General features: G+C 34.7%; 1 protein-coding gene across 1 annotated transcript in view; it reads left to right on the top strand.

Moving 5' to 3' along the window:
* Positions 1-6,812: 6,812 nt before the first annotated feature.
* LOC115888777 (mothers against decapentaplegic homolog 6) overlaps positions 6,813-20,995 on the top strand; it is a 122,771-nt gene continuing 108,588 nt past the window's right edge. The window contains exons 1-2 of the mRNA XM_030908619.1: positions 6,813-7,210; positions 18,111-18,345. Coding sequence (XP_030764479.1) covers positions 7,058-7,210; positions 18,111-18,345 — 388 coding nt within the window. The 5' untranslated portion in view covers positions 6,813-7,057. The remainder of the gene's footprint in view (positions 7,211-18,110; positions 18,346-20,995) is intronic.

Below are 20,995 nucleotides of genomic sequence, written 5' to 3'. Positions count from 1 at the left end.
CAATCAATAACCAGCCGTGGCGGCTTCACCAGCGAACGCCGAGCTCATGATCTACCAAAGTATAAAGATATGCTTTGCCATAGGTAGGATTTCGGAGGGGCCCCACGTTTTTATTTTAGTCTAATATGCCTAAAAGCTATTCTGCCTAGTACTAAAATATTTCTGAACTAGAAGTTGAAAATACCTAATTGTTATTATTATTTTCTAGTTTTCAGTGCACATAAGATAAAACTGTTTAACTTAAAAGTTTTTTTACCGATTTTTTATATAGGTCATTTATGACCCAAATAACTCATTTTGAGTGAAATTAAAAAAACGTTTTTTTTGCCGATCTTAATTTAGAATTTCATAAACTCAGGGGCGGTGTTAAAATACTTGCACTTATTTCTGGGACACCCTGTATACCTTTCGTCTATTATATCAGAACATTATTCATATTAGGTACTTGCTATTAATATAATTGCGTAAAATATATTATTAGGAAGTGCGGCTTATAACTAGAGTATAAATTCATTGAGGAAGTCATTATTCATTTTAGTACAATGTATAAGGGAAGAAAAGATATAGATTAGGTACTCAGCGGATAGTACTTATATTAAATACTATTCATTAACATAATTGGCTAATATTTCATAGGTCTTATTAACTTCTCATTACGTTTTCTTTAAATTAATTTAGTTACTATTTCTTATTATATTAAATTTATTATTTTTTACGTTGAATTGAAATGTATTCAGGATTCCCATAATTTTCTATTCTTTTCTAATTTGGTATTAACTAAAATGCGTGTACCAGCGACTTCGTTCGCGTCAAATTAATCATTTGTAATAGTGATGATAAAGCAAAGCAAAAATTTCCATTAACATACAAACTGGATAAAATTTTCCCACATTTATGTCAGCATGAGAAAAAACAATATGGCGATATTATTATATAACTTGGTAATATTTGAGGGGTAGTTTCATATCGTGGGAACTTGACTTTCGAAAAATCCGTTTTCCAAAAATAAGCTTTAAACCTCAAGCAGTTTAAGCAGAATCGTGATTACTCAATGGTCATATTTTATGAAACACCCTGTATAAATTTATAAAAAATCTTAAAATATGTAAAACAACAAAATAAAATATACGTGTTTAAGAGTTTTTCCGAAAAAGTCACCGGTTTTTAAACAAAAAATATTTAAATTTTTAGGGATAGTTTCACCCTCTTAGAATTGGAGTTTCGAAAAATCCCTTCTTATCGAACCTCTACACCCTAAAGTCAATCTGTTTTCCAAAAATCAGCTTTTTACGTCAAGCGCTTTAAGCAGGATCGTGAACAATCAATGACCAGATTTTTCGAAACACCCTGTATACATTTTTAAAAAATCTTAAACTATGTAAAAAAACAAAATAAAATATACGTGTTTAAGCATTTTTTCGGAAACTTGACCGTTTTTTAAAAAAAAAAATATTGTAATATTTGATGGGTGGTTTCACCTGGTTTCACCCTCTTGGAACTGGAATTTCGAAAAATCCCTTCTTATCGAACCTCTACACCCTAGAATCAACCTGTATGCCAAAATTGAGCTTCTTACGTCGAGTGGTTTGAGCAGGATCGTGATTAATCAGTATGTCAGTCACTTAAGGATTTTATATATTAGTATAGATTCGTAATTTTGAATTTATCGCGGGAGATGACATTACAGCTCACTACATTTTAATTTTTTTACGATTCTATACTCCACAATAAGCATATCTGTCAACATCATAAAGATCATTTCTTTGACCTGACCCTCCAGATGTCCCGTCCCAGCAGACTCCCTAAACCAACAAACAAATCATTATACAGGCTTATTACCTGGATTATCTCACCCTGCTACCCCCCTCGCAGGTCGTTTGTCATCATCGCCTTATTTCCATCCCCCGTCGGAGCCGGTGCATCGTCAGCACGTGGTCGGCGCCCGTGCCGCAAGGGTTGCGTCTTGGAAATGAATGTGCGGCGCGCGGTGGCGCAACGAAACACAATTTCGTGCCGTCGCCACCGCCGCCGGCTCCTCTCAGTTGTCTAGACCGCCGTCGGTGGCGCACGTCCGCATGCAATGCTCTCGCCAGGCCCGGATTGATCACTATTTCATGTTTTTTAGGGTTCCGTACCCAAAGGGTAAAACCAGGAACCATAGTACGCATGCAGTACGATATCCATCGAAACTGCCGCATTAACGATAAATCGTAGCGTTTGTATGGAAACTGGATGGTTTGCACCATAAAATAATAAATACAAGAAGAAGTGTCAAGTCAATGTTAAATTATGGAAACAGCGTGGCTGCCTGGGTAACTAATTTTCAGATATGGCGGCTGGGACATTTGACATGACATAGACATGACAATTTCAATTTTATGAAATTTCTTTCCGTTTCGGTTTTTTAATGGCGGGCTGTTCAGGAGGTTTAAATGAGGGTTAATATAGTTTTTACTCTTTCTAGTAGTAAATAATACAACAAAATTACTCAAAAATATTTATTTGGAATTTAGAACAATGTAAATATGCAAATCAACACAATTAAAGAGCTATAATCCAATAAACTACTGTATAAATATCAAATATTTAAATAATATCAGAGATGCTGTGTTAAAGTGAATTAGTAAAGTAACAGTGCATTGACTTACAGAAACTTGAAGATAAATAAATGTTTTCACAGCTTCACGGGCATAAAACTAAATAACTGGAAGCAGGAAAAAGGCAACCGAAACCCACACAAAACCTAGAATCAAAAAAAATATGTAAAAAACATAAATGTACATAAGACTTTTGTGAATTAAATCAAACAGGACTTGAATGAAAATAAAATGAATAAAAAATATAATACATATACATCTAATACCTCATTTGTATTTTAAAAATAATCTACATACATAGATTTATAGCATTATTGCTATGAAAATACATAATAGGTACCTATGTGATATGTAATTACGCATTTCTGTTCATCTTGTAGAAAATTAATGTAGGCTAATAATACTTCAATAATCATAATTTACCTTGTATAACTTGCTTTCAGTTGCTCAAAATCACCGATCAGTCTTTAAAGTAGAGATACGGAAAAATCCTTGGCAAAGAATATCCCAAGATCCTTGGGTTTAAAGCTAAAAAAATATAAAAACAGTTAATATATTACCTATTTTTACATATAATATGGCTCATACCTACTACACGCAGAAACGTCGATTTCATCATTTTCTTCATGTAATTAATATCATATATACTTAATTAAAGTGTTAACAAGGAACTTTATATCAAAAAACATCTTTGTACTTATAAATTTCAGCCGAAATATCAGAAACAAACTTCCAATCAAATCTAAACGGCAAAAATTAAAATGGCGCCCGACCTTGCCAGAGGCCTCGGGAGCTGACGCTGACACACAGACAAAAGACAAAAGAACAGGACGCCGACGTGCATAAAAATGTTCCGTAGCAGAAATTGACAGAAATCATATAGAAATATTCAGATTTTTGTCTAGGACAGTCTAGAAGGCCATGCTTTCTGCCTGGGTAGAACCGCGCCACAACTGTTTCCAATTTTCCGGTTTACTGTCACCCCCCTGGTTTGCACTATGCAGTCGTCAATTGTTTGCAGTACGGAGCTTCCGTAAAATATCGTATCAACGGGTCGTGTCTGGGATGGGGTTTGAACGCAAGTCTGAACGTGTAGAGTGTACAGTATGTCTGTCCGTTCTGTGGCTACGGGGTATCCGTGAGAGGAGAAACGATATTCTCTCGATGTTTTTCGTAAAAAATTAGACGACGCGTCCCATCAATAAAAATTCGACAAATTTGCAAGTGGCCAATAAAATGAGTGGGCGGAGCGATTTGCGGTGACGTACTCGTCAAGTCGACGTATAAAATATATTGCTGTTTATTTAAATGTTTTTTGTCCGCATTCCTTTCATCAGCAGACGTACTGTATTCCCTGCCGCAGCGCGCAGTCACGATATAATTTTTATTTATTCTTGGTTTAGTCAATATTATGGATTTAAAAAATAAGACGTTCTGGGAAGACTTTATTGATTTATATAGAGAAGATAGATTATGCAAATAAAATGAAAAGAAATTCCAGTCATGAAATTTTGTTTAAAAAATTTCAGGAATTGTTCCCAGAAGCATCACAAGAAGTGATGAAAAAGAAAATAAACAATATACTTTTACTAACCTCATATGTGAATATTTCTTTCTCTCCAGCAACCACTTTTTACACGATTTTCGCTTTTTAATTTCTTTTTGTTCATCATCTATACTGGCTCCTGCAGCAAATAAAATAACAAATAGTATAACCTAAAATTATAAGTAGCAAAATATAAATACCTATATGGAACAAAGGAATTTGTTCCCTATCCATATTCATAAGTCAATAAAATGGAGAGTTTAGAAAAAAAGGTAATTCACGAAAAGAAAAATTAACAAACATGACGAATTGTCATGATGTTGTCATCTTGGTTGTCATGATGACGAAAACGAAAGGCGATTGTTCTAATTCTATTTAGAAATTACGTTTTATATGGCAACTTCTTTCTCTCTTGTTATATTAGAATGAGATAGTGGACCCAATAGACGCAATGCGCAGATCAACATAAATAGAACGAAATTTTGCGTTCTGAGTTGCGCTACGGGAACGTTGTCCCTCTCTTTGCCATTTAATTTGCCAGTCTCTTTTTATTTGTTTGTCTATGCTCAAAACTGACAGCTAAAGAGACAGCTTTATTTATTTGTCAAATTACATAGAAACCAACGCCAGCTCAGCACAATATTTTTTCTACTCGTAATAAATTCCTTGAAATAATAATTCGTTTTATACACGACGATAAAATTGCATTATCGTCTCCCAAAAATAATTTACTCGCGATTTTATCGCTCGTGAATTAATCTTTTCGGTCCATTTTATCGTCTTGTATAAAAACTAACTATTAATTCGTGTCTATTATATCTATATATCTATATAATACGGGCAATCTAAAAATAAGAGCTTTTATTCTTCCGCAAGGATAAAAATTCACTGAAGATAACAAGCACTAACTCCGACGGCCTCGACGGATAACGGCTGGGATCTTGGTTAGCTATTAATTATACTCGAAATTGGCTGCAAAAATTTGCTGATAACTTCAGCGTTCTGAGGCGGTGCGTTGTCTTGCTGGAAAACTATGTTTTCGAGTTCCATTAAGGGCATATCATCAATAAGGGGTCCAAAGTCTACTAGTTAAAAGTGGCGAAATTATAAAATTTCTGTATTTCGAAGCGGGCTATAACAAAATATCAAGTGTGCTATATATTTTTGGAAAAGTAATTTTAAGTTCTTTTCACTTAGCTGTCCCAAATAAAAAATCATTTTTTCTGTTTATAACTCTTAAATTATTAATCTTCCCCTAGGAGATGCAAGACCTTGTCGTTGGTGGGGAAGCTCCTGGTCAGGTGCTGGGGGAATCCCCTCTAGCACTTGGCTTGGTCTAAGAAGCATCTCACTCATCGTCTTGTCCCTGACTGTAGTGTCGTGGCCAGGGAATTGCACCAAGACATATAACGATACCGGGCGGGGCTACGGGCAGCCTCAACCTTGGGGCGCCGGGGGGCACCCCATTGTATTTTACCCCTTACTTCTACATGCGGGGCTCTGTAGAAGTGGACCGACTGTCCCTAACGACTCATAGGAACACTATGAGATCTGATAATAATAGTAATAAAAACATCACCGGTGAAGCTGTGGGGAAACCCCTTAGCGACACTGGGAACAGTAACAATGAAAGTTCCAAGGGGCCAAACCCAAAGAGAACTACAGGAGAGGTGGCTGACACTTGCATGAGACCATCCTCCGCAAGTGGCACACAAGAGAAGTGTCTAGTCCTAGCAGTCAACTATTAAGCTTGACCAATCAGGTTGGTTAGCGTGGTTATTTGGAGTGTGTTAATTCATTTGTGTTTGTCAAAAATTCTAACGTGATTGGTCGGGCTTAACAGTTGCCTGCTAGGGCTAGACACAAGTCATACAAGCAACCACCTCCTCCAAGGGTCGGGAGCCTACCTCCTACCTCTAAACCCAACAGGCGACACAAGTTACCGTTTCGTCTACCCGGCCTGGGTCGTAGCTTCTCGACTGTGAGGGACACGGGTCTCCGTAGGAAGTCCTGGGACTGTATAATGAGTTATAACTCAAGAAAGGGGGACACAATAGATCTCTAAGGTCGCAGAGATTAACCCCCCTCCCACTTATTCTAATTCTAATTCTAAATTATTAATTTAAAAAAATATTATAGGTACTTAAACCACGAAATTTTACGTAAAAAGGTGCCTTAGAAATGTTTTCACAAAAATACAAAATTTTCCATAGCAAAAAAGTTACAGCCATTTGTTAAAAATACACATTTTTGAAAAACACCCCGTAGCTCCGAAAGGGTAACAGATATCGATGTGCGGTTTTCACTATCATGTTTTTGATCAAAATTGAGCTCCAGACACCGATATTAGTTTTCGTCTATCTCCTATAGAAAAGGGTGTTTCCCTTTAAAAGCGTCTAACACTTCTAAAATATTAAGACAATGAATCTTTTTTTTACTTGTAAACAAACGTCCAACCAATATGTTACACCTTAGTTATCAAGTAAAAACTTAATTTTCATTATTCGTAACCACTTAACACCGAAAAAATCCCGTCCGTCTTCCTGTAGCCAGTCCGCCCCTGCCTTCGCCTGGCGCCACATACCCCTCACCCCACTCCCGCCCCGCCCGAATCAAACGACGACCTTCTCCGACGCCAAACCGAATTCCGCCGATTCAGTTTCGTTTCGACCGTTGTGGAGAGTGTACGTCGCGTCTAGGCTCCGCCAGCCAACTCCGATTTTTTAGCAATTTTCCGCCCCTCATTCGGCCATTTATTTACCGGAAACCTTCTCCTCTCGCTTCCAACAGTGTTACGGATAGATATAATAGTGAGTGGTGCTGCGATCTAGAGGAGGAAATTACAATTGTGGCCCCCAAATGTCCTTTAAATTGTTGTTACCCGAACAAGCAGCGCGACACACACAGTCCCTTAATGTTTATGTCCAAACGTAAGAGAACAGCCAACAAGTTGATCAGCAAGTGGAGGGCCAATTTAAATGGCCCTTCGGTCGTGGACAGGGGCCTGCTGGGATCGGCAGCCGACGCCAGGGAGCAGGATGTCCAGGAGTTACTCAATAAGTTGGAGGTGAGTGAAGTTGTTCACGGTGTGCAACAGGTCACGCAGAAATATATGAATTTTGCTCACTGACCACGTTTACTTCGAGTGAGTTTCAAGCTAAGTTGGCTTCGTATACCGATATAAACATGTGTATTGTTTGTTCAGTGATCGTTCAACGTCACGTCATTATACAGGGTGGTTCTAGTTGTATTCGGAAAACTTCGACAGCATATTCTGCAGGTAAAAATAAGTAAAAAAGTGTAAACTTATCCGGTCCTAAAATGCTTCTTTTCAGAGGTATACAGTGTGTAGAAATTTCATTTTTATTTACTGCTTTTGGTAATTATTGGGAAAACTGGAAATCGTCAGATTTTCACCAAAATTGGTATACCTGGTATTGGTATCCTATTTTGAGGTCGTAGGTTACAAATCTGAACTTTTTTCTTGCTGGTCTCTTACCGTTTTTCAGAAAAACGGAAAATTATATCTACATCGAATTTTTCTTAATTTCTCATATTTTTAAGGTTTTCTAGCACATATTTTGTTAGGTATTCAATAAACAATGATGTTGTTGCTATTTTCTGTTACTTTTTTAACCAGTTCTTTGCTAAAATAAATTTATAAACAATCTGAAAATGTTGGTTTATATGTTTCTGGCATTTAAAGCAACGTTGTCAATGCTAAACCTAAAATCAAAAAAAGATTAACCCCCTCCGCAAAGAAGTTAAAACCAATGCAATCAAAACTCTTTCGTGCAACTTCATGGTTATAAATAGTCTTTATATAACTTCTTTGCGGAGGGGGTTAAATCTTTTTTTGATATAATATAAGAACAAAAGATTAACACCCTCCGCATGGAAGTTGTAACCAATGCAATCAAAATTCTTTTCGTGCAATTTTGTGGTTATAGATATAATATAACAAAAAAAAATACTAACCCCCTCGGAATAGAAGTTGAAACCAATGCAATCAAAACTCTTCCGCGTAACTTTGTGGATATAGGTAGGTATATTTAATAATTATTATTGTCGATCTCTTCGGATTTTGAGCTAATGTATAATAATATTAAAATTAATTCAGTTAAAAGTATAAGGTTTCTGGGAGTGGGAATTGATGAACGACTGGACTGGAGAGGACATATTGAAACCGTGGCGGTTAAAATTGCACAATTTTCTTTTGCGCTGAGGATAATATCAGACGCTGTTGGGGTAGATGCTGCACTTTCAGCGTACTATGCATTTATCTACTCAAGGATAAAGTATGGCATAATATTTTGGGGAAACTCGAGCGATATCGGGAGAATTTTGCTTTTGCAAAAGAAATGCATACGTTCAATATTTAGAATGAAACCCACGGAGAGCTGTAAAAATTATTTTATTGAACAAAAAATACTAACAATAACAAGTATATATGTTGTAGAGTGTATAATGTTTGTTTATGATAACTGGCAATTTTTCAAAAATTTGAAACTAACTCACAATTACCCTACGCGAAATAAGTCCTATTTAGTCGGAGATAAATATAATTTTAGCTACCTACAAAAAAATGTTGATTTCTCATTAATAAAAATGTACAATTTCCTTCCCGAATGTGTTCGAGGTTTGGCAAGAAACAAGTTAAAAGCCACATTAAAAATCTTTCTAGCAAAGAAAGCCTTTTATTCATTAGAAGAATTTTACAGATCCGATAAAGCTGTGTTTATAAGTCTGATATCTAATGTGTAATATTTGTTGTTTGTATATATTAATTCTATCGTTTTTTATTTCTTCTATGTATTTGCTTATTTTACTTAGTTAAGATCTTAGTTTAATTGTAGTATTATCTTAACTGTAATTATATTATTTTGGTGTGAAATATTCTTATTTGACAATGTTTCCATGCCTGTTTGGGCTATTTTATGTGTTTTTATTGTAAACATTGGAAATAAATAAAGAAATATCTATCTATCTATCTATCTATCTCATAATAGGTAACTTATTTAAAATCCCTAATCACCCGAAAAAATAGAAGATATGGCAACGTTGTAAATTTTAAAATTTCTAGATTAGGTCTAGAATATATTTGTCTCTCTCATTACGTAGGAGAGAGAAAGAAGGATATATCAAATGTCAAACTTCCATCTGGGCTCAATTTTCTTTGTTATTTTGTTAAGAAAAGTGTTTTCAGTAAAATTTCGGACATTTTTCTATCCCCAATCAAGTGTAGCTTTTAGATAAACTATAATATAATGAAAATATAGTGAAATTATTACTTTATAGGGCCGAAATAAAGAAAAATTCAATGTTGAAATAATTTAATAGTATAATAACAGATGTTACATACAAATAACCCGAAGGGTGTAGAACATGTCAAAAATGTTCACTATTACTATGAATAATAAAAAATAACTAAATTAACAGAGAAGTAAGAAGATATATAATCATATCCATGATATATGATTAGTAGTTAACAATATAGGTATATACAAAATTCCAAATTTATGTTAATAACAAATTAATCCTGTCGTTGTCGTGGTAAAAATCGTCCACTGAATAGAACGCTTTACTTATCAAGTACTATTGTATAACTGCAAATATAGGAAGCAAACGAACAGTTTCAGGAAGGCTGTTATATAGAGATATTGAGAAGTTCTTAACATTTTTCTGAATATAACTAAAGTTACACCTCTCACCCATTACTATTCGCTTATTCCTTGTATCATAATCATGCTCTAGCCTATTATGGTTAAAAAGGTCTTTATTCTCATGAACAAACAGTATTGCATTCAATTTGTAAAGGCACACAGTTAGTGATGTGCAGGTCGGAACGTGCCCATGTTCCGGGAACGTTCCTCTAAGGTCTGGAAAGTGACTGAAATTCGGGAAAGTTGTATTTTGATGAGTTGGAATATTCCTCGGAACATTCCCTACTTTTCGGGAACTTTTCTTAAATTTTGGGAAAGTAATCAAAACATTGGAAAAGTTGTGAACAGGCCACGCCAGAAGAAGAAGAGAAACTAGGTTATAAACATAACCTAAATTTGTTTCTTTTATCGACTTGTGTTGCTTCGGTTGTTATCTATATATTTTATTTTGTTGTTATTAAATATATTTTGAAAGTTATATTTTCTTAACTTTATCACTTTTCTGCCCCCTTTGGGGAATATTTCCGAGAACCTTCCCGGAAAGTTTCCAATTTTTCATAACATTAAAAAAAAATTCCATTCCCATCACTATCCCGATTTGGGGAACGTTCCCAGGAACATTCCCTCAAAATAAGATTCCCGGAATGTCCCCATCTCTAAAAAAAACGCTTTATTGTACAAAAAGCCAAAACAGCTTCATCGACAAAGCAAAACAAAAAAAAAGCACAAAAACAAATATACAAATAATACAAAAAATGTCATACAATACAAATCAATTCATATATAGGGCTCTCTCCAGTAAGTATGATTTCAGAGCTTTGCGAAATGCGGGAAAGAATGAAAGTGACTTGATATTCGAAGGCAAATGATTGTACATTTTCTTGGCATTGTACAGTATTGAGCCCTTAGCTAGTTCTGAGCTCGGGGTTGGCAGATAAATATCGTGCTCCGCATTCCTAAGTGGATAGTTGTGAGAAGGCCTTTCCGGAATAGAGAATATGTGCTTGCGGATTAAGCAAACGGATTCAAAAATGAATAAGGAAGGAAGAGTCAGTATTTTGAAATTTTTAAAGAAATTCTAGCAGTGAGTTCTACTGTTTAGTCCCAATAAGTATCGAACTGCTTTCTTTTGAAGTTTGAAAATACGATCAAATTTTGTCGCGCAGCAAGTACCCAGAATGGAAGGGCATAACGAAGATGCGATTCAAAAAGGGCATAATAAACCATTCTAGAGGTTGATGAGTTAAGTTCCTTAGAAACAGATCTTAGCGCAAAACAGGCAGAGCTTAGTTTCTTTGATAAGGCTTCGATGTGCAAGTTCCATTTTAACAAGTCCTAAGAATCTCACAGAGTCCACGACGTCAATAGTGGTGTTATTAAGTACAAAAGGTTGTATAGTACTTTTATATGACAAAACTTTAGTTTTTGAAAGGTTGAGGCATAGGAGATTAGAATCGCACCAAGATTTAATGGTGCGTAAGTCACTGGATATAGTATTATCTTTGGTATTATATAGTGCCGTAACATCTGGGCCGCTCCAAGTGAAACTAGTATCGTCCGCAAAGAGGCAGATTTTACCGCTAATGCCTAGATTTGCAATGTCGTTGATAAGCACCAGAAATAAAATAGGGCCAAGTACTGAACCCTGATGGACACCACATTCTATAGGCTTACAAGAAGATATAGACGTATCAATCCTCACAAGCTGCCTTCTGTTGCCAAGATACGACTTAAGCCATTCGAGCGGCATTCCCCTGAATCCATAGTATTGCAATTTGTTAATTAAGATATTATGATTTACACAGTCGAAAGCCTTAGAGAAATCACAGAAAATTGTAGCTGTAGAGTGATGGTTATTCACAGGCTAGAGTATACATTATTAAAAAGGTCGAACATAGCATTAGTTACTTAGAAATCCAAATTGATGGGTAGACAGTACTTTATATTTAAGGAGAAAAGATAGAAGCCTTTTTTTAACCAATCTTTCAATGATCTTAGATAATGTGGGCAGGAGAGCAATTGGGCGATAGTTCGAAGCTTGATCTTTATCTCCTCCTTTATGCAGAGGAATAATTATTGCTGTCTTAAGGCAGTTTGGAAAACTCCTTTTTGGAATGACTCATTAATTAAAGTAGTAAGATAGATTAATGTGCATTCCGGAAGTTCTAGTTAGTCAGCACAGCGCCGAATATGTCAAGTCAATCCCATCACTGTTCTCTAAGATTGATTTGAGTGAAGCTAATTGATATTATCTCCCTCAAATTAATGTGAAATAAACGATTTTTGGATTAGAATCCAGATTGAAGCCTGCTTTAAGTGGAGTTTGCTTGAAACACTCGAAATAAACGTGGTTAGTGTTGTTTGTTGTTTGTTACATCACCTGACGTCATTTAAATACCGAGAACACCAAAAAATAGACTCTTAACTCTAAAATAATCAAGACAGAGTGTTAGTTATCACTGTGAATCTTCTCTAGCATCCGTTCATCCATAATTAAAACAGATTCGGTAGATAGTTTGTAGAAGTTGGCAAGCTGTAATCTCATTTATTTTAGTAACAGGCGTTTTGTTCGTATAGCCGAAATAGATGATAAATTTACAGGAGAAGGACATTTTAAAGTATGTGTGCTTGGTTAAATGCCTTTTTTTATTGCTATTGTAGAAAACACAAGACAGTGTTTTGTGTTTTAATAAACTTTCTATATTGTACTGTTTGTTATCAGTGACCCCCCCCCCTGTGCTTTATTATTATTATTATTAAAAACTCATACCTACATCGAAAAATTAGCCATGAATTACACTACCGAAAAAGTATTGATGATTGAAATGTTATTATCAAGGAAATAGTTATCAAAAGGTCGGACATGTTTGCTGCTCTGTATCCGAATGGACCGATACCTGGAAAATCTACAATCGCAAGGAATATCCAGAGATTTGAGACCAAAGGTACCCTAATAAATAACTGCAGATGTGAAGCAAGGCAGGAACAAAGAAAAGACGCAAGAAATGATACCGACTTGGAAGTTTTATTGTGCGTGGAAGAGAACGATGGAAAGATCAGCACAAGGAAACTTGAGGATGAAATAGGAATAGATCACACTACAGCGTTTCGAATTTTGAAACGACATAAATACTATTCCTTCAAATATACGAAAAGCACCAAGATCTAAGAGGTGGGGACGAAATACGGCGGCAGGCGTTTTGTTTTGATATGATGGAAAGAGCAAACACAGGTAGGGAATTTTTAAAAAACATATGTTTCACTGACGAATGCACGTTTACCTTAAATAATGAACCCAATGTTCAAAATTATCGATATTGGAACAAAGAAAACCAACACAGCTTTGTCGAAACAAGGACGCAATATCCACAGAAAGTAAATGTTTGGGCAGGGATATTCGGACAGATGCAGAATATTATTTGGAACTACTCGAAAATCATATTTTACCTGCTTTACATGATGCCGCTAGGAAGTTTGGTACTAAATGGATGGCTGCCCGGCACCTAGTACCCTGGCTGTTCGGGAATATTTAGACAATAGTTTTAACGGAGACGTTATTGCCCTAAATCATACAGTAAATTGGCCAGCAAGGTCTCCTGATCTTTCGCCAAATGATTTCTTTCTCTGGGGCCATTTAAAAAACAGGATATACAAGGATAAAAAATAGCAACTAGCGAATGTAAGAAGAGAATTTTATGATCGCCTGGGTTATTGTCTAGCAGTCGATGGAGGAAGATTTGAACATCTTCTTAAATCCTAAAGTTCTAACAATTTAATAGTACCTAAATTAATAAGTTATTGAATATTGTAATAATACTATAATTAACCTTGTAATTGATTACTTTATTTTACTTTAATTCATATTAATTTGTATTTATAAATACATCTTTAAGATTTCCGATGTAGGAATGAGTTTTCAATAATAATAAAGCACTAAATAGGTAAATTTTTGAAATGACAACTTCATTTGACAGTTATCTTTTACCTTGACTGGTGCTCATAAGTAAATACAGGGCCATAAGAAAGGAGAAATATTTAAAAGAAATCGCGATAACTCGTAAACGAAACGAGCTAATCAAAAATATCTAAAGTTATTCTTTTGAATGTGGGTTTTAGTGCTCTTCAATAAACCTAAATAGAATTATTCTCTAAAATAATTAGGGAAGCCAATAATTGACCCCATTAAAATTTACATGGGATTTCCTATGTCCCGCTCGACGATGCAACACCCGGTATATGCATTTATATTTTTGTGACATTATTATTTATGTGTATTTTAAATCCTACCCTGGAAAATTTGTGTAAAGAACTGTGACTGGATTTTTAGCAAAGTACCTCGTAAGAAACCAATTAAATTTGGTCGCGTCTTAAAGAAATCGACGCAATATTTTTAGATATTGACCTCCCTACAATAATGACCACGAGCCGCCACTGAATGTGTGATGTATTGATGTGAAAAACTGTATGAATGTTCTGGTGTGAAAAAAGATTTTCCTCTTGCGAAGACAATCCGGGGACCAGCAGCATTCGAGAAAGAATCACGACATATCACCAATTTTTTTAAAAAAGCCTCACTGAAAGTATTTCTCTGTTAATTAATTAATGAGTTTTACTAATTAGGACTTAGTTAATTAGCTAAAGATTTAAACAGGATGAAAGAGTTTTCTGTTTTTTTTATTATTAATGGTGGCTTTAATATTACAAAGGTCTGTTTTTATTATTCTTTTATTTTGTTAATTTTAAATGTAAATATATCCGGTATTCAAGTGTGTGTGTGTATAAGAAAAGTTGCGCTAACCGGTTTCAAATTCAATTATATTTTAGTAATTATGTAATAAAAGAATGGCAAGAATGCAAAGAATAATTATTATTAATTATTAATAACATTTTGTCTATATAGCTTTGTTGTTTGATTGAAATTTGTTCTTTTTCATTTCCTTTTGCATTTTTTTTTTGGTTCAGTGGGTATGTTTTTGTTATGACAGTGTTATTGATTATTCTATTGATTAGTAATATACCTACCTACATATACAGGGTGTCCTTCCAGGAACGTGTTTGCATTAGAAATTTATATATTTTTTTAAATAATGTAGAAATCATTTTATACCGATCTGGCCATCGAAACTACGTGGTCTGGATTTTAACGTGTAAGACAGTGATTTTAGAATTTAGAATTTAGAATGAGTGGGAGGGGGGTTAATCACTTCGACCTTACAGATCCATTGTGTCCCTCTATCTTGAATCATAACTCATCATACAGTCCCAGGGCTTTGACAAAAGCCAGTATCTGGGACGGTTTTATAGAGGGTAGTTCTCCATCTCCAATATCAGTCGTACCAAAATTCATGGCACGAATGGTTGTCGTCTCGGCGCACTCAGTGATGAGGTGTACTGTGTTTCCTCATTTTCCCCACAGAATCTGCATTCGCCGTTTCTTCTTAGTTTCAATCTACTGAGGTGTTAATTGAGGAGACAGTGTCCTGTTAAAAACCCCGTGACAATCCGAAGATTGTTCTTACTTAAACCCAGGAAGATCTGTGATTTTTCTTAATCATAAGCCCTCAGAAACTTCTTCGAGTGTCTTAGACCGTTGCAAGATTCCCACTCCAGGTTGCGGACGGAATCTTCCAAGTTTTTGAGTTCCGCCTTGAGTTGATTACCACTTGGAAAGCAGAACGGTTCTGGTCCAGTTAGTGGAGTGTTCGCTCCTTTTCTAGCTAGATCATTTGCTTTTTCATTGCCTTCTATCCCTTGGTGAGCAGGCACCCAGTGTAGGAGGACTTTGTTTTCTTTGCCTAATTTATTCAGCTTCTCTATGCATTCTTTGGCCAATTTCGAATTGATTGATACTGAGTTGATCGCCTTTAACGCTGCTTGACTATCAGATAAGATGGCTATTTCTTGTTTCCGATAGTTCCTATCTAAGATAAGTTGTACGCATCTCTCGATAGCGTAGATTTCTGCCTGTAGGATACTAGGGTAAGTGCCCATTGGTTCGGAGAAGACAGTGATGTAGACAGCTTAATGGAAAATCAAATGTATTAAAAAGAGATAGAAGTTGGGTTGATATAGGTTTCTTCTCGTCGTGTATAAAACAATATTTTTTCCCGTAGCGAGTTACGTTTTAAAAGATATTCAGAAATTATTATTTCAAGGAATTTATTACGAGTAGAAAAAATATTGTGCTGGGTTGGCGTTGGTTTCTATGTAATTTGACAAATAAATAAAGCTGTCTCTTTAGTTGTCAGTTTTGAGTCAATATTTTTTAATTCTCTTTCGTGTCGATTGCTGATTGAATTGGAGCCAGAAATGGCTCAAAACGAAATAAGTAAATTACCAACAGATATTCAGGCTGAGGCAACAAACGCCATATCCAAACTACTTCCATTTAAATCCCGAATAACTTATGAAAAGGAATAGAAAAATTTTCAAAAATGGAAACAATGAGGAAAATGCATGTTTTTAAATAATGGTTTTAAAAAATAGTTCATATAATTACAAATTGAACAAAAAAAAAATCGTTGAAATCGGTTAAAAACGCTCTCTACCGCGCCTTGCCGCTGTGACGTCACCCGCCGTTCTTTTGGTTGAGTGGAGCCAGACGCGTGTTTATTTTACACAGTTTGCTTTTAAACGCTGTTGAATCCGAGTCGAAATTTTAGTTATTTGTGTTAATTAATACATAATTAGTAATTAGTGATATTTATAAATAGTAATGGATGAGCGAAAACAGAAAAAAATGGTCCAAGGCCATGAGAAGAGATGAAAAGAAAAACGTTAAATTATCCTCTATTTTTACGATTTATTGTTGTGAAGATCATTTTGATGTAAGTTCATCTATTTATGTATATTGTCTTACATAGGTATATGAAATTTGAATGTGTACAGGGTTATTCATTATATTTTGACACCCACATACAGCCTTAACTGCAAGTTTTAGAAGAAAACATTAAATAAAAAAGTTGCATGGTTTTTCATATACTCTCTTTTAAAATTAATTCTAGTTATACAGGGTGTCTCAAAAAAGGTGGTCCAGAAAATTGTAGGTATTTTTCACTTTTCAACTGTCAATATTTCGTAAACATTTGAAGATAGGTATAGGATATCATACATGTATATATATATATATATATATACACACAAATATATCTAGAATATCTAGAAATTTCCGAAGAATCCAAAAATAATTAGGGTGTTTCACTTAAAAAAGTAACTTAATTTTGGCGTTTGCTTATGGGACACCTTGTATAATATTTTCATTACTGATAAACAATTTATTTACTATAATTTCGTAAAAAACAATCTTTAAAAATAACAAGGGTAAGGGGGTGTCAATATATAAAAAAAAACTTTCCTTTTCTCGCTATGCTCTGGAGTTATTTTTCCACGTACTAAACAAATATTTTTGTCTCTTTTCACTTTTACATAACCTACAGCATTATCTCCATACAGTCTCATATAAGTCTCCCTACCTGATCTGAAAAATAAGTTTATAACATTAATTTATAACTATATAAAAGTTCGTAACAGTACGTACCTACTTATACTTAAATATGCCTCAGTACTACAAAGAATAAATGTTACATACCTCTCTGTTTTTTTCCTCGTAATTCAGCCCCAATAAATTGGGAATTTGTATTTATAAAAGCAGCCAACATAAAAGCATCGACTTTTGGCAAGTTATCTGATTGTGCTTTTACAAACCCGGAATCTGCCATTACTTAAAAAATTCTCAGAACACACGACACATACAAATAATAACTGCACAAAAAAAACATAAAAAGCTCCTTCAATCAACGCTAAAAGGAACAAAAATGTCTTAGTACACCACCTAAATACGTACAAAAACGGAACACGCCTGGCTGCTGCTGGCCATCCCGCGTCGACGAGAACGGCGGGTGACGTCAGACCAATAGAATATCGTTTCAATTCGCGAGGCGTCGTTTGCGTTATCCATAGTATTTTAATGGCCCGTTTTATAAAATTGTGGTACTGCTTTCAAGAAAAAAGTTTTTTTTTGCATTTACACATATTTATTCTAATAAATTGAACAGTTTCTGGCGAAAAATAAAATATATGCATCTTCCTCATTAAGAAACGTGCGAGAAGAAATCAAGTTTTTAACCTATCCTCCCTGTTAAAGTATCATTTAATCTACCGTTGCGGTTAAAATACTATTTTATCTACTATTTTTGATAGATATAAGGCAATTTTAACAGTTACTACGGAAAAAATATTATTTTTACCCACGAGAGATGGCACATGTTTTTTGAAACGCCCCGTATATCTTTGTCTTCTTACTAGGACAACCAGATGAAGATGCTGCTGAAGGCGGTGAAGGACTGCGACCAGGACGGCGACTGCATCCTGGTGTCCTCCAAGTCGTTCAGCGAGGCGCACGTGCAGTGTTGCCGCTTCTGGCGCTGGCACGACCTGCGCCAGGGCAGCGAGCTGCGCAGACTGCCCCAGTGCAGGTCGGCGCTGGACTCGGTCTACGTGTGCTGCAACCCCAACCACTGGAGCCGCCTTTGTCTACCGGGTGAGTCTGATTTTTCATTTTTTTTTATCATTTTTAGGATTCCGTCGAGACCATAGACTTAAAATAAAATATAGACTGAGCATCTCATTCATAAATAGCTGGAACATGCGGTCAGACACTGTCTTGTTATTGTTGTGTTATTGTTTTAGGCTATAACGAGTGCGACACGAGCGATAGATAGGTTGTCTCTGTCGTAAATAAGTTGGCGTTAATGAACTCTGCCGAGAAACACAACACTGTCTTTCGTTTCTCAAGTACACCTGAACTCTCCGTATCATAGCCGGGTAATTTTTTTATTTTAATGAAGCTATAAGTAAATTAAAAATATATCGTATTTAAACGTTTTTATATTTTATTAAGATTTAGGACAGGTTTTTTACATAAAAGTTTAGAAAAAACGTCTTAGAGTCCGAAAAGGATAAACATAATAAAATACACGTTATAGAAGAAATTTTATAATCGAAATTACGTAATTTTTGAAATTAATAATAAATTATTAATTTTAGTCAAACATTTACAACCCCTAATATTAATCAAAACCGGATCTATTCCACAGATATAATAGAATCGGCGACAGGGAGAGAAAAAAAAATGATTGTTGTAATTTTTTTTCTAGTTAAGTGATGTCTTATTATGTAAATTAGAGAAAACATAAATCTGTTCCATTAAAGCAAGGAAGGTGATAGGAAGTGGATAAAATAAAAACTACATTTATTTAACTCGGTACTGTCTTTATTATACCGGGTGCGGCTCAAAAGTGGCTCATCCCCATAATTTTTTTATATTTTCAAATAAAAAAACAAGATTTAGTATGTTAGTATATGAAATAAATTAGGATTGATTGACGCATTCAATTGTTTTTGGTCACTTCCTGTGTCACCGGAAATGACTATAACTTTTAATTTTTAAACGGCACCCTCGGTATATTTCTACTTTATTCGATAGAAAATGACACTCTGAATAGAATGAAATATCATATGTCAACTTTTGACATTTTCGCATATGGTTTAATTGTAATTGTAACACGCGGTTCATAACGACAATTTGACTCGAAATACCAAGTGTGTGGTATCAATATATTCATAAAAAAATGCTTTTTCTAAATATGCTAATGAGTCACCCTTGTTCCATTTGAAAAAATGGACATATGTATGATTAAAAATACGATTTGTACATCTTTTAACCGGCCTAGACAAGACACGAAACCTCCTTGATTAAAACAGCTCCAGCTCCTTGATTAAAACTTAGTGGGTTGAAAAAAACTGGATTGAAATTTAAAATAGGATATGTTTTTAAGCGACAATGTCAAAAGTTGACATATGATATGTCATTCTATTCAGAGTGTCATTTTTTATCGAATAAAGTAGCAATATACCGAGGGTGCCTTTAAAAATCAAAAGATGTAATCATTTCGGTGAAACAGGAAGAGATCAAGAAATAATTGAATACGTCAATAAATCTAATTTATGTCATATACCTACTAACATACAAATCTGTTTTTTTTTATCTGAAAAAATAAAAAAAAGTCATAGGGTTGAGCCACTTTTGAGACGACCCGGTATATTAAAAAATATTGTTTCATAATGTAATATCATTTTAAAATTCTTGTATGTTATTTTAGATTCTGAAGATAATTTTAGAATAAACCGGAATATATTTTTAATAAAAACATTATTAATTATTAACAGGGTTATAATTATGATTTTGTTACAATGTAAGTAAGTAAATAATGTAATGTAAGAGAAAAAATTCAGATTTTACATTTTACTAAAATATTATCTAAATAAGCGCCTTTCTACAACAACGCCACTGACTCCCAATGGGTAAATTGAGAGTTGCCTACCGGTCAAAAGTCGTTTCAAGACTTAAATGGATTATTTAAGTCAAATTTCTTGCAAATTTGGCACTGGCGAACCATATTTTATAGTTCTTGAACAGAAAAAGTCAATAAAATAAACACTTAAGCACTACAAGCTAAGAAAATGCGTTAATACAGCCGGGGAGATAGCGGCAACAAAGCTTTACCGCACACGTGCGACACGTACTACAAGGTAATAAATGAATGAATAGGCTCCCTCGCCTCTAATCGGTGTTGTCATATTGTAAAGAACTTATCCTTTTTAAACAGTATCCGACTTATAATTTAGTAGTATAAGGACTATTTAATACATCTCTGGAATATTAAAACCTACTTTATTAAACTGTAGTATTAATATCTCAATATATGTGTATAACAAGAAAAAAAATATTGATAATATTAAAGACGTGACAACATAGGCTGGATGAGGAAGGCTCGGTCGACTGTACCCAGAAGTAAACATGTGTACAAAAAAGGTTGTTTATCCGCGTTGAGATGTAAATAGTGTAGTCTATATTTTATTTTAAGTCTATGGTCGAGACCCTTTATCTCGGGAACGCGTGGAGGTATCCTGTTGACATTTATAGACATTTTTTAAAACCATATACTCAGGTCTATAGTTTCTTGAAGCTGTGAAAAAACTCACAGATTAAATATTCATAATCTAGTCGTTTAGCTACAATACTCCATGTCGTATGTGGTGAACAACCCTGTATAAAAAGAAACATTGTCGATAGGATGAGAATCCTCATTAAATTATATTGTTTAAAAACATCCTAGACTAATAATGTT

This window comes from Sitophilus oryzae, unplaced genomic scaffold (genome assembly GCF_002938485.1).
Source record: "Sitophilus oryzae breed Bouriz unplaced genomic scaffold, Soryzae_2.0 scaffold_808_pilon_pilon, whole genome shotgun sequence".
Classification (NCBI taxonomy): Eukaryota; Metazoa; Arthropoda; class Insecta; order Coleoptera; family Curculionidae; genus Sitophilus; species Sitophilus oryzae.
The sequence above is the reverse complement of the archived record's forward strand: the minus strand, read 5'-3'. Positions and strand labels throughout refer to the sequence as shown.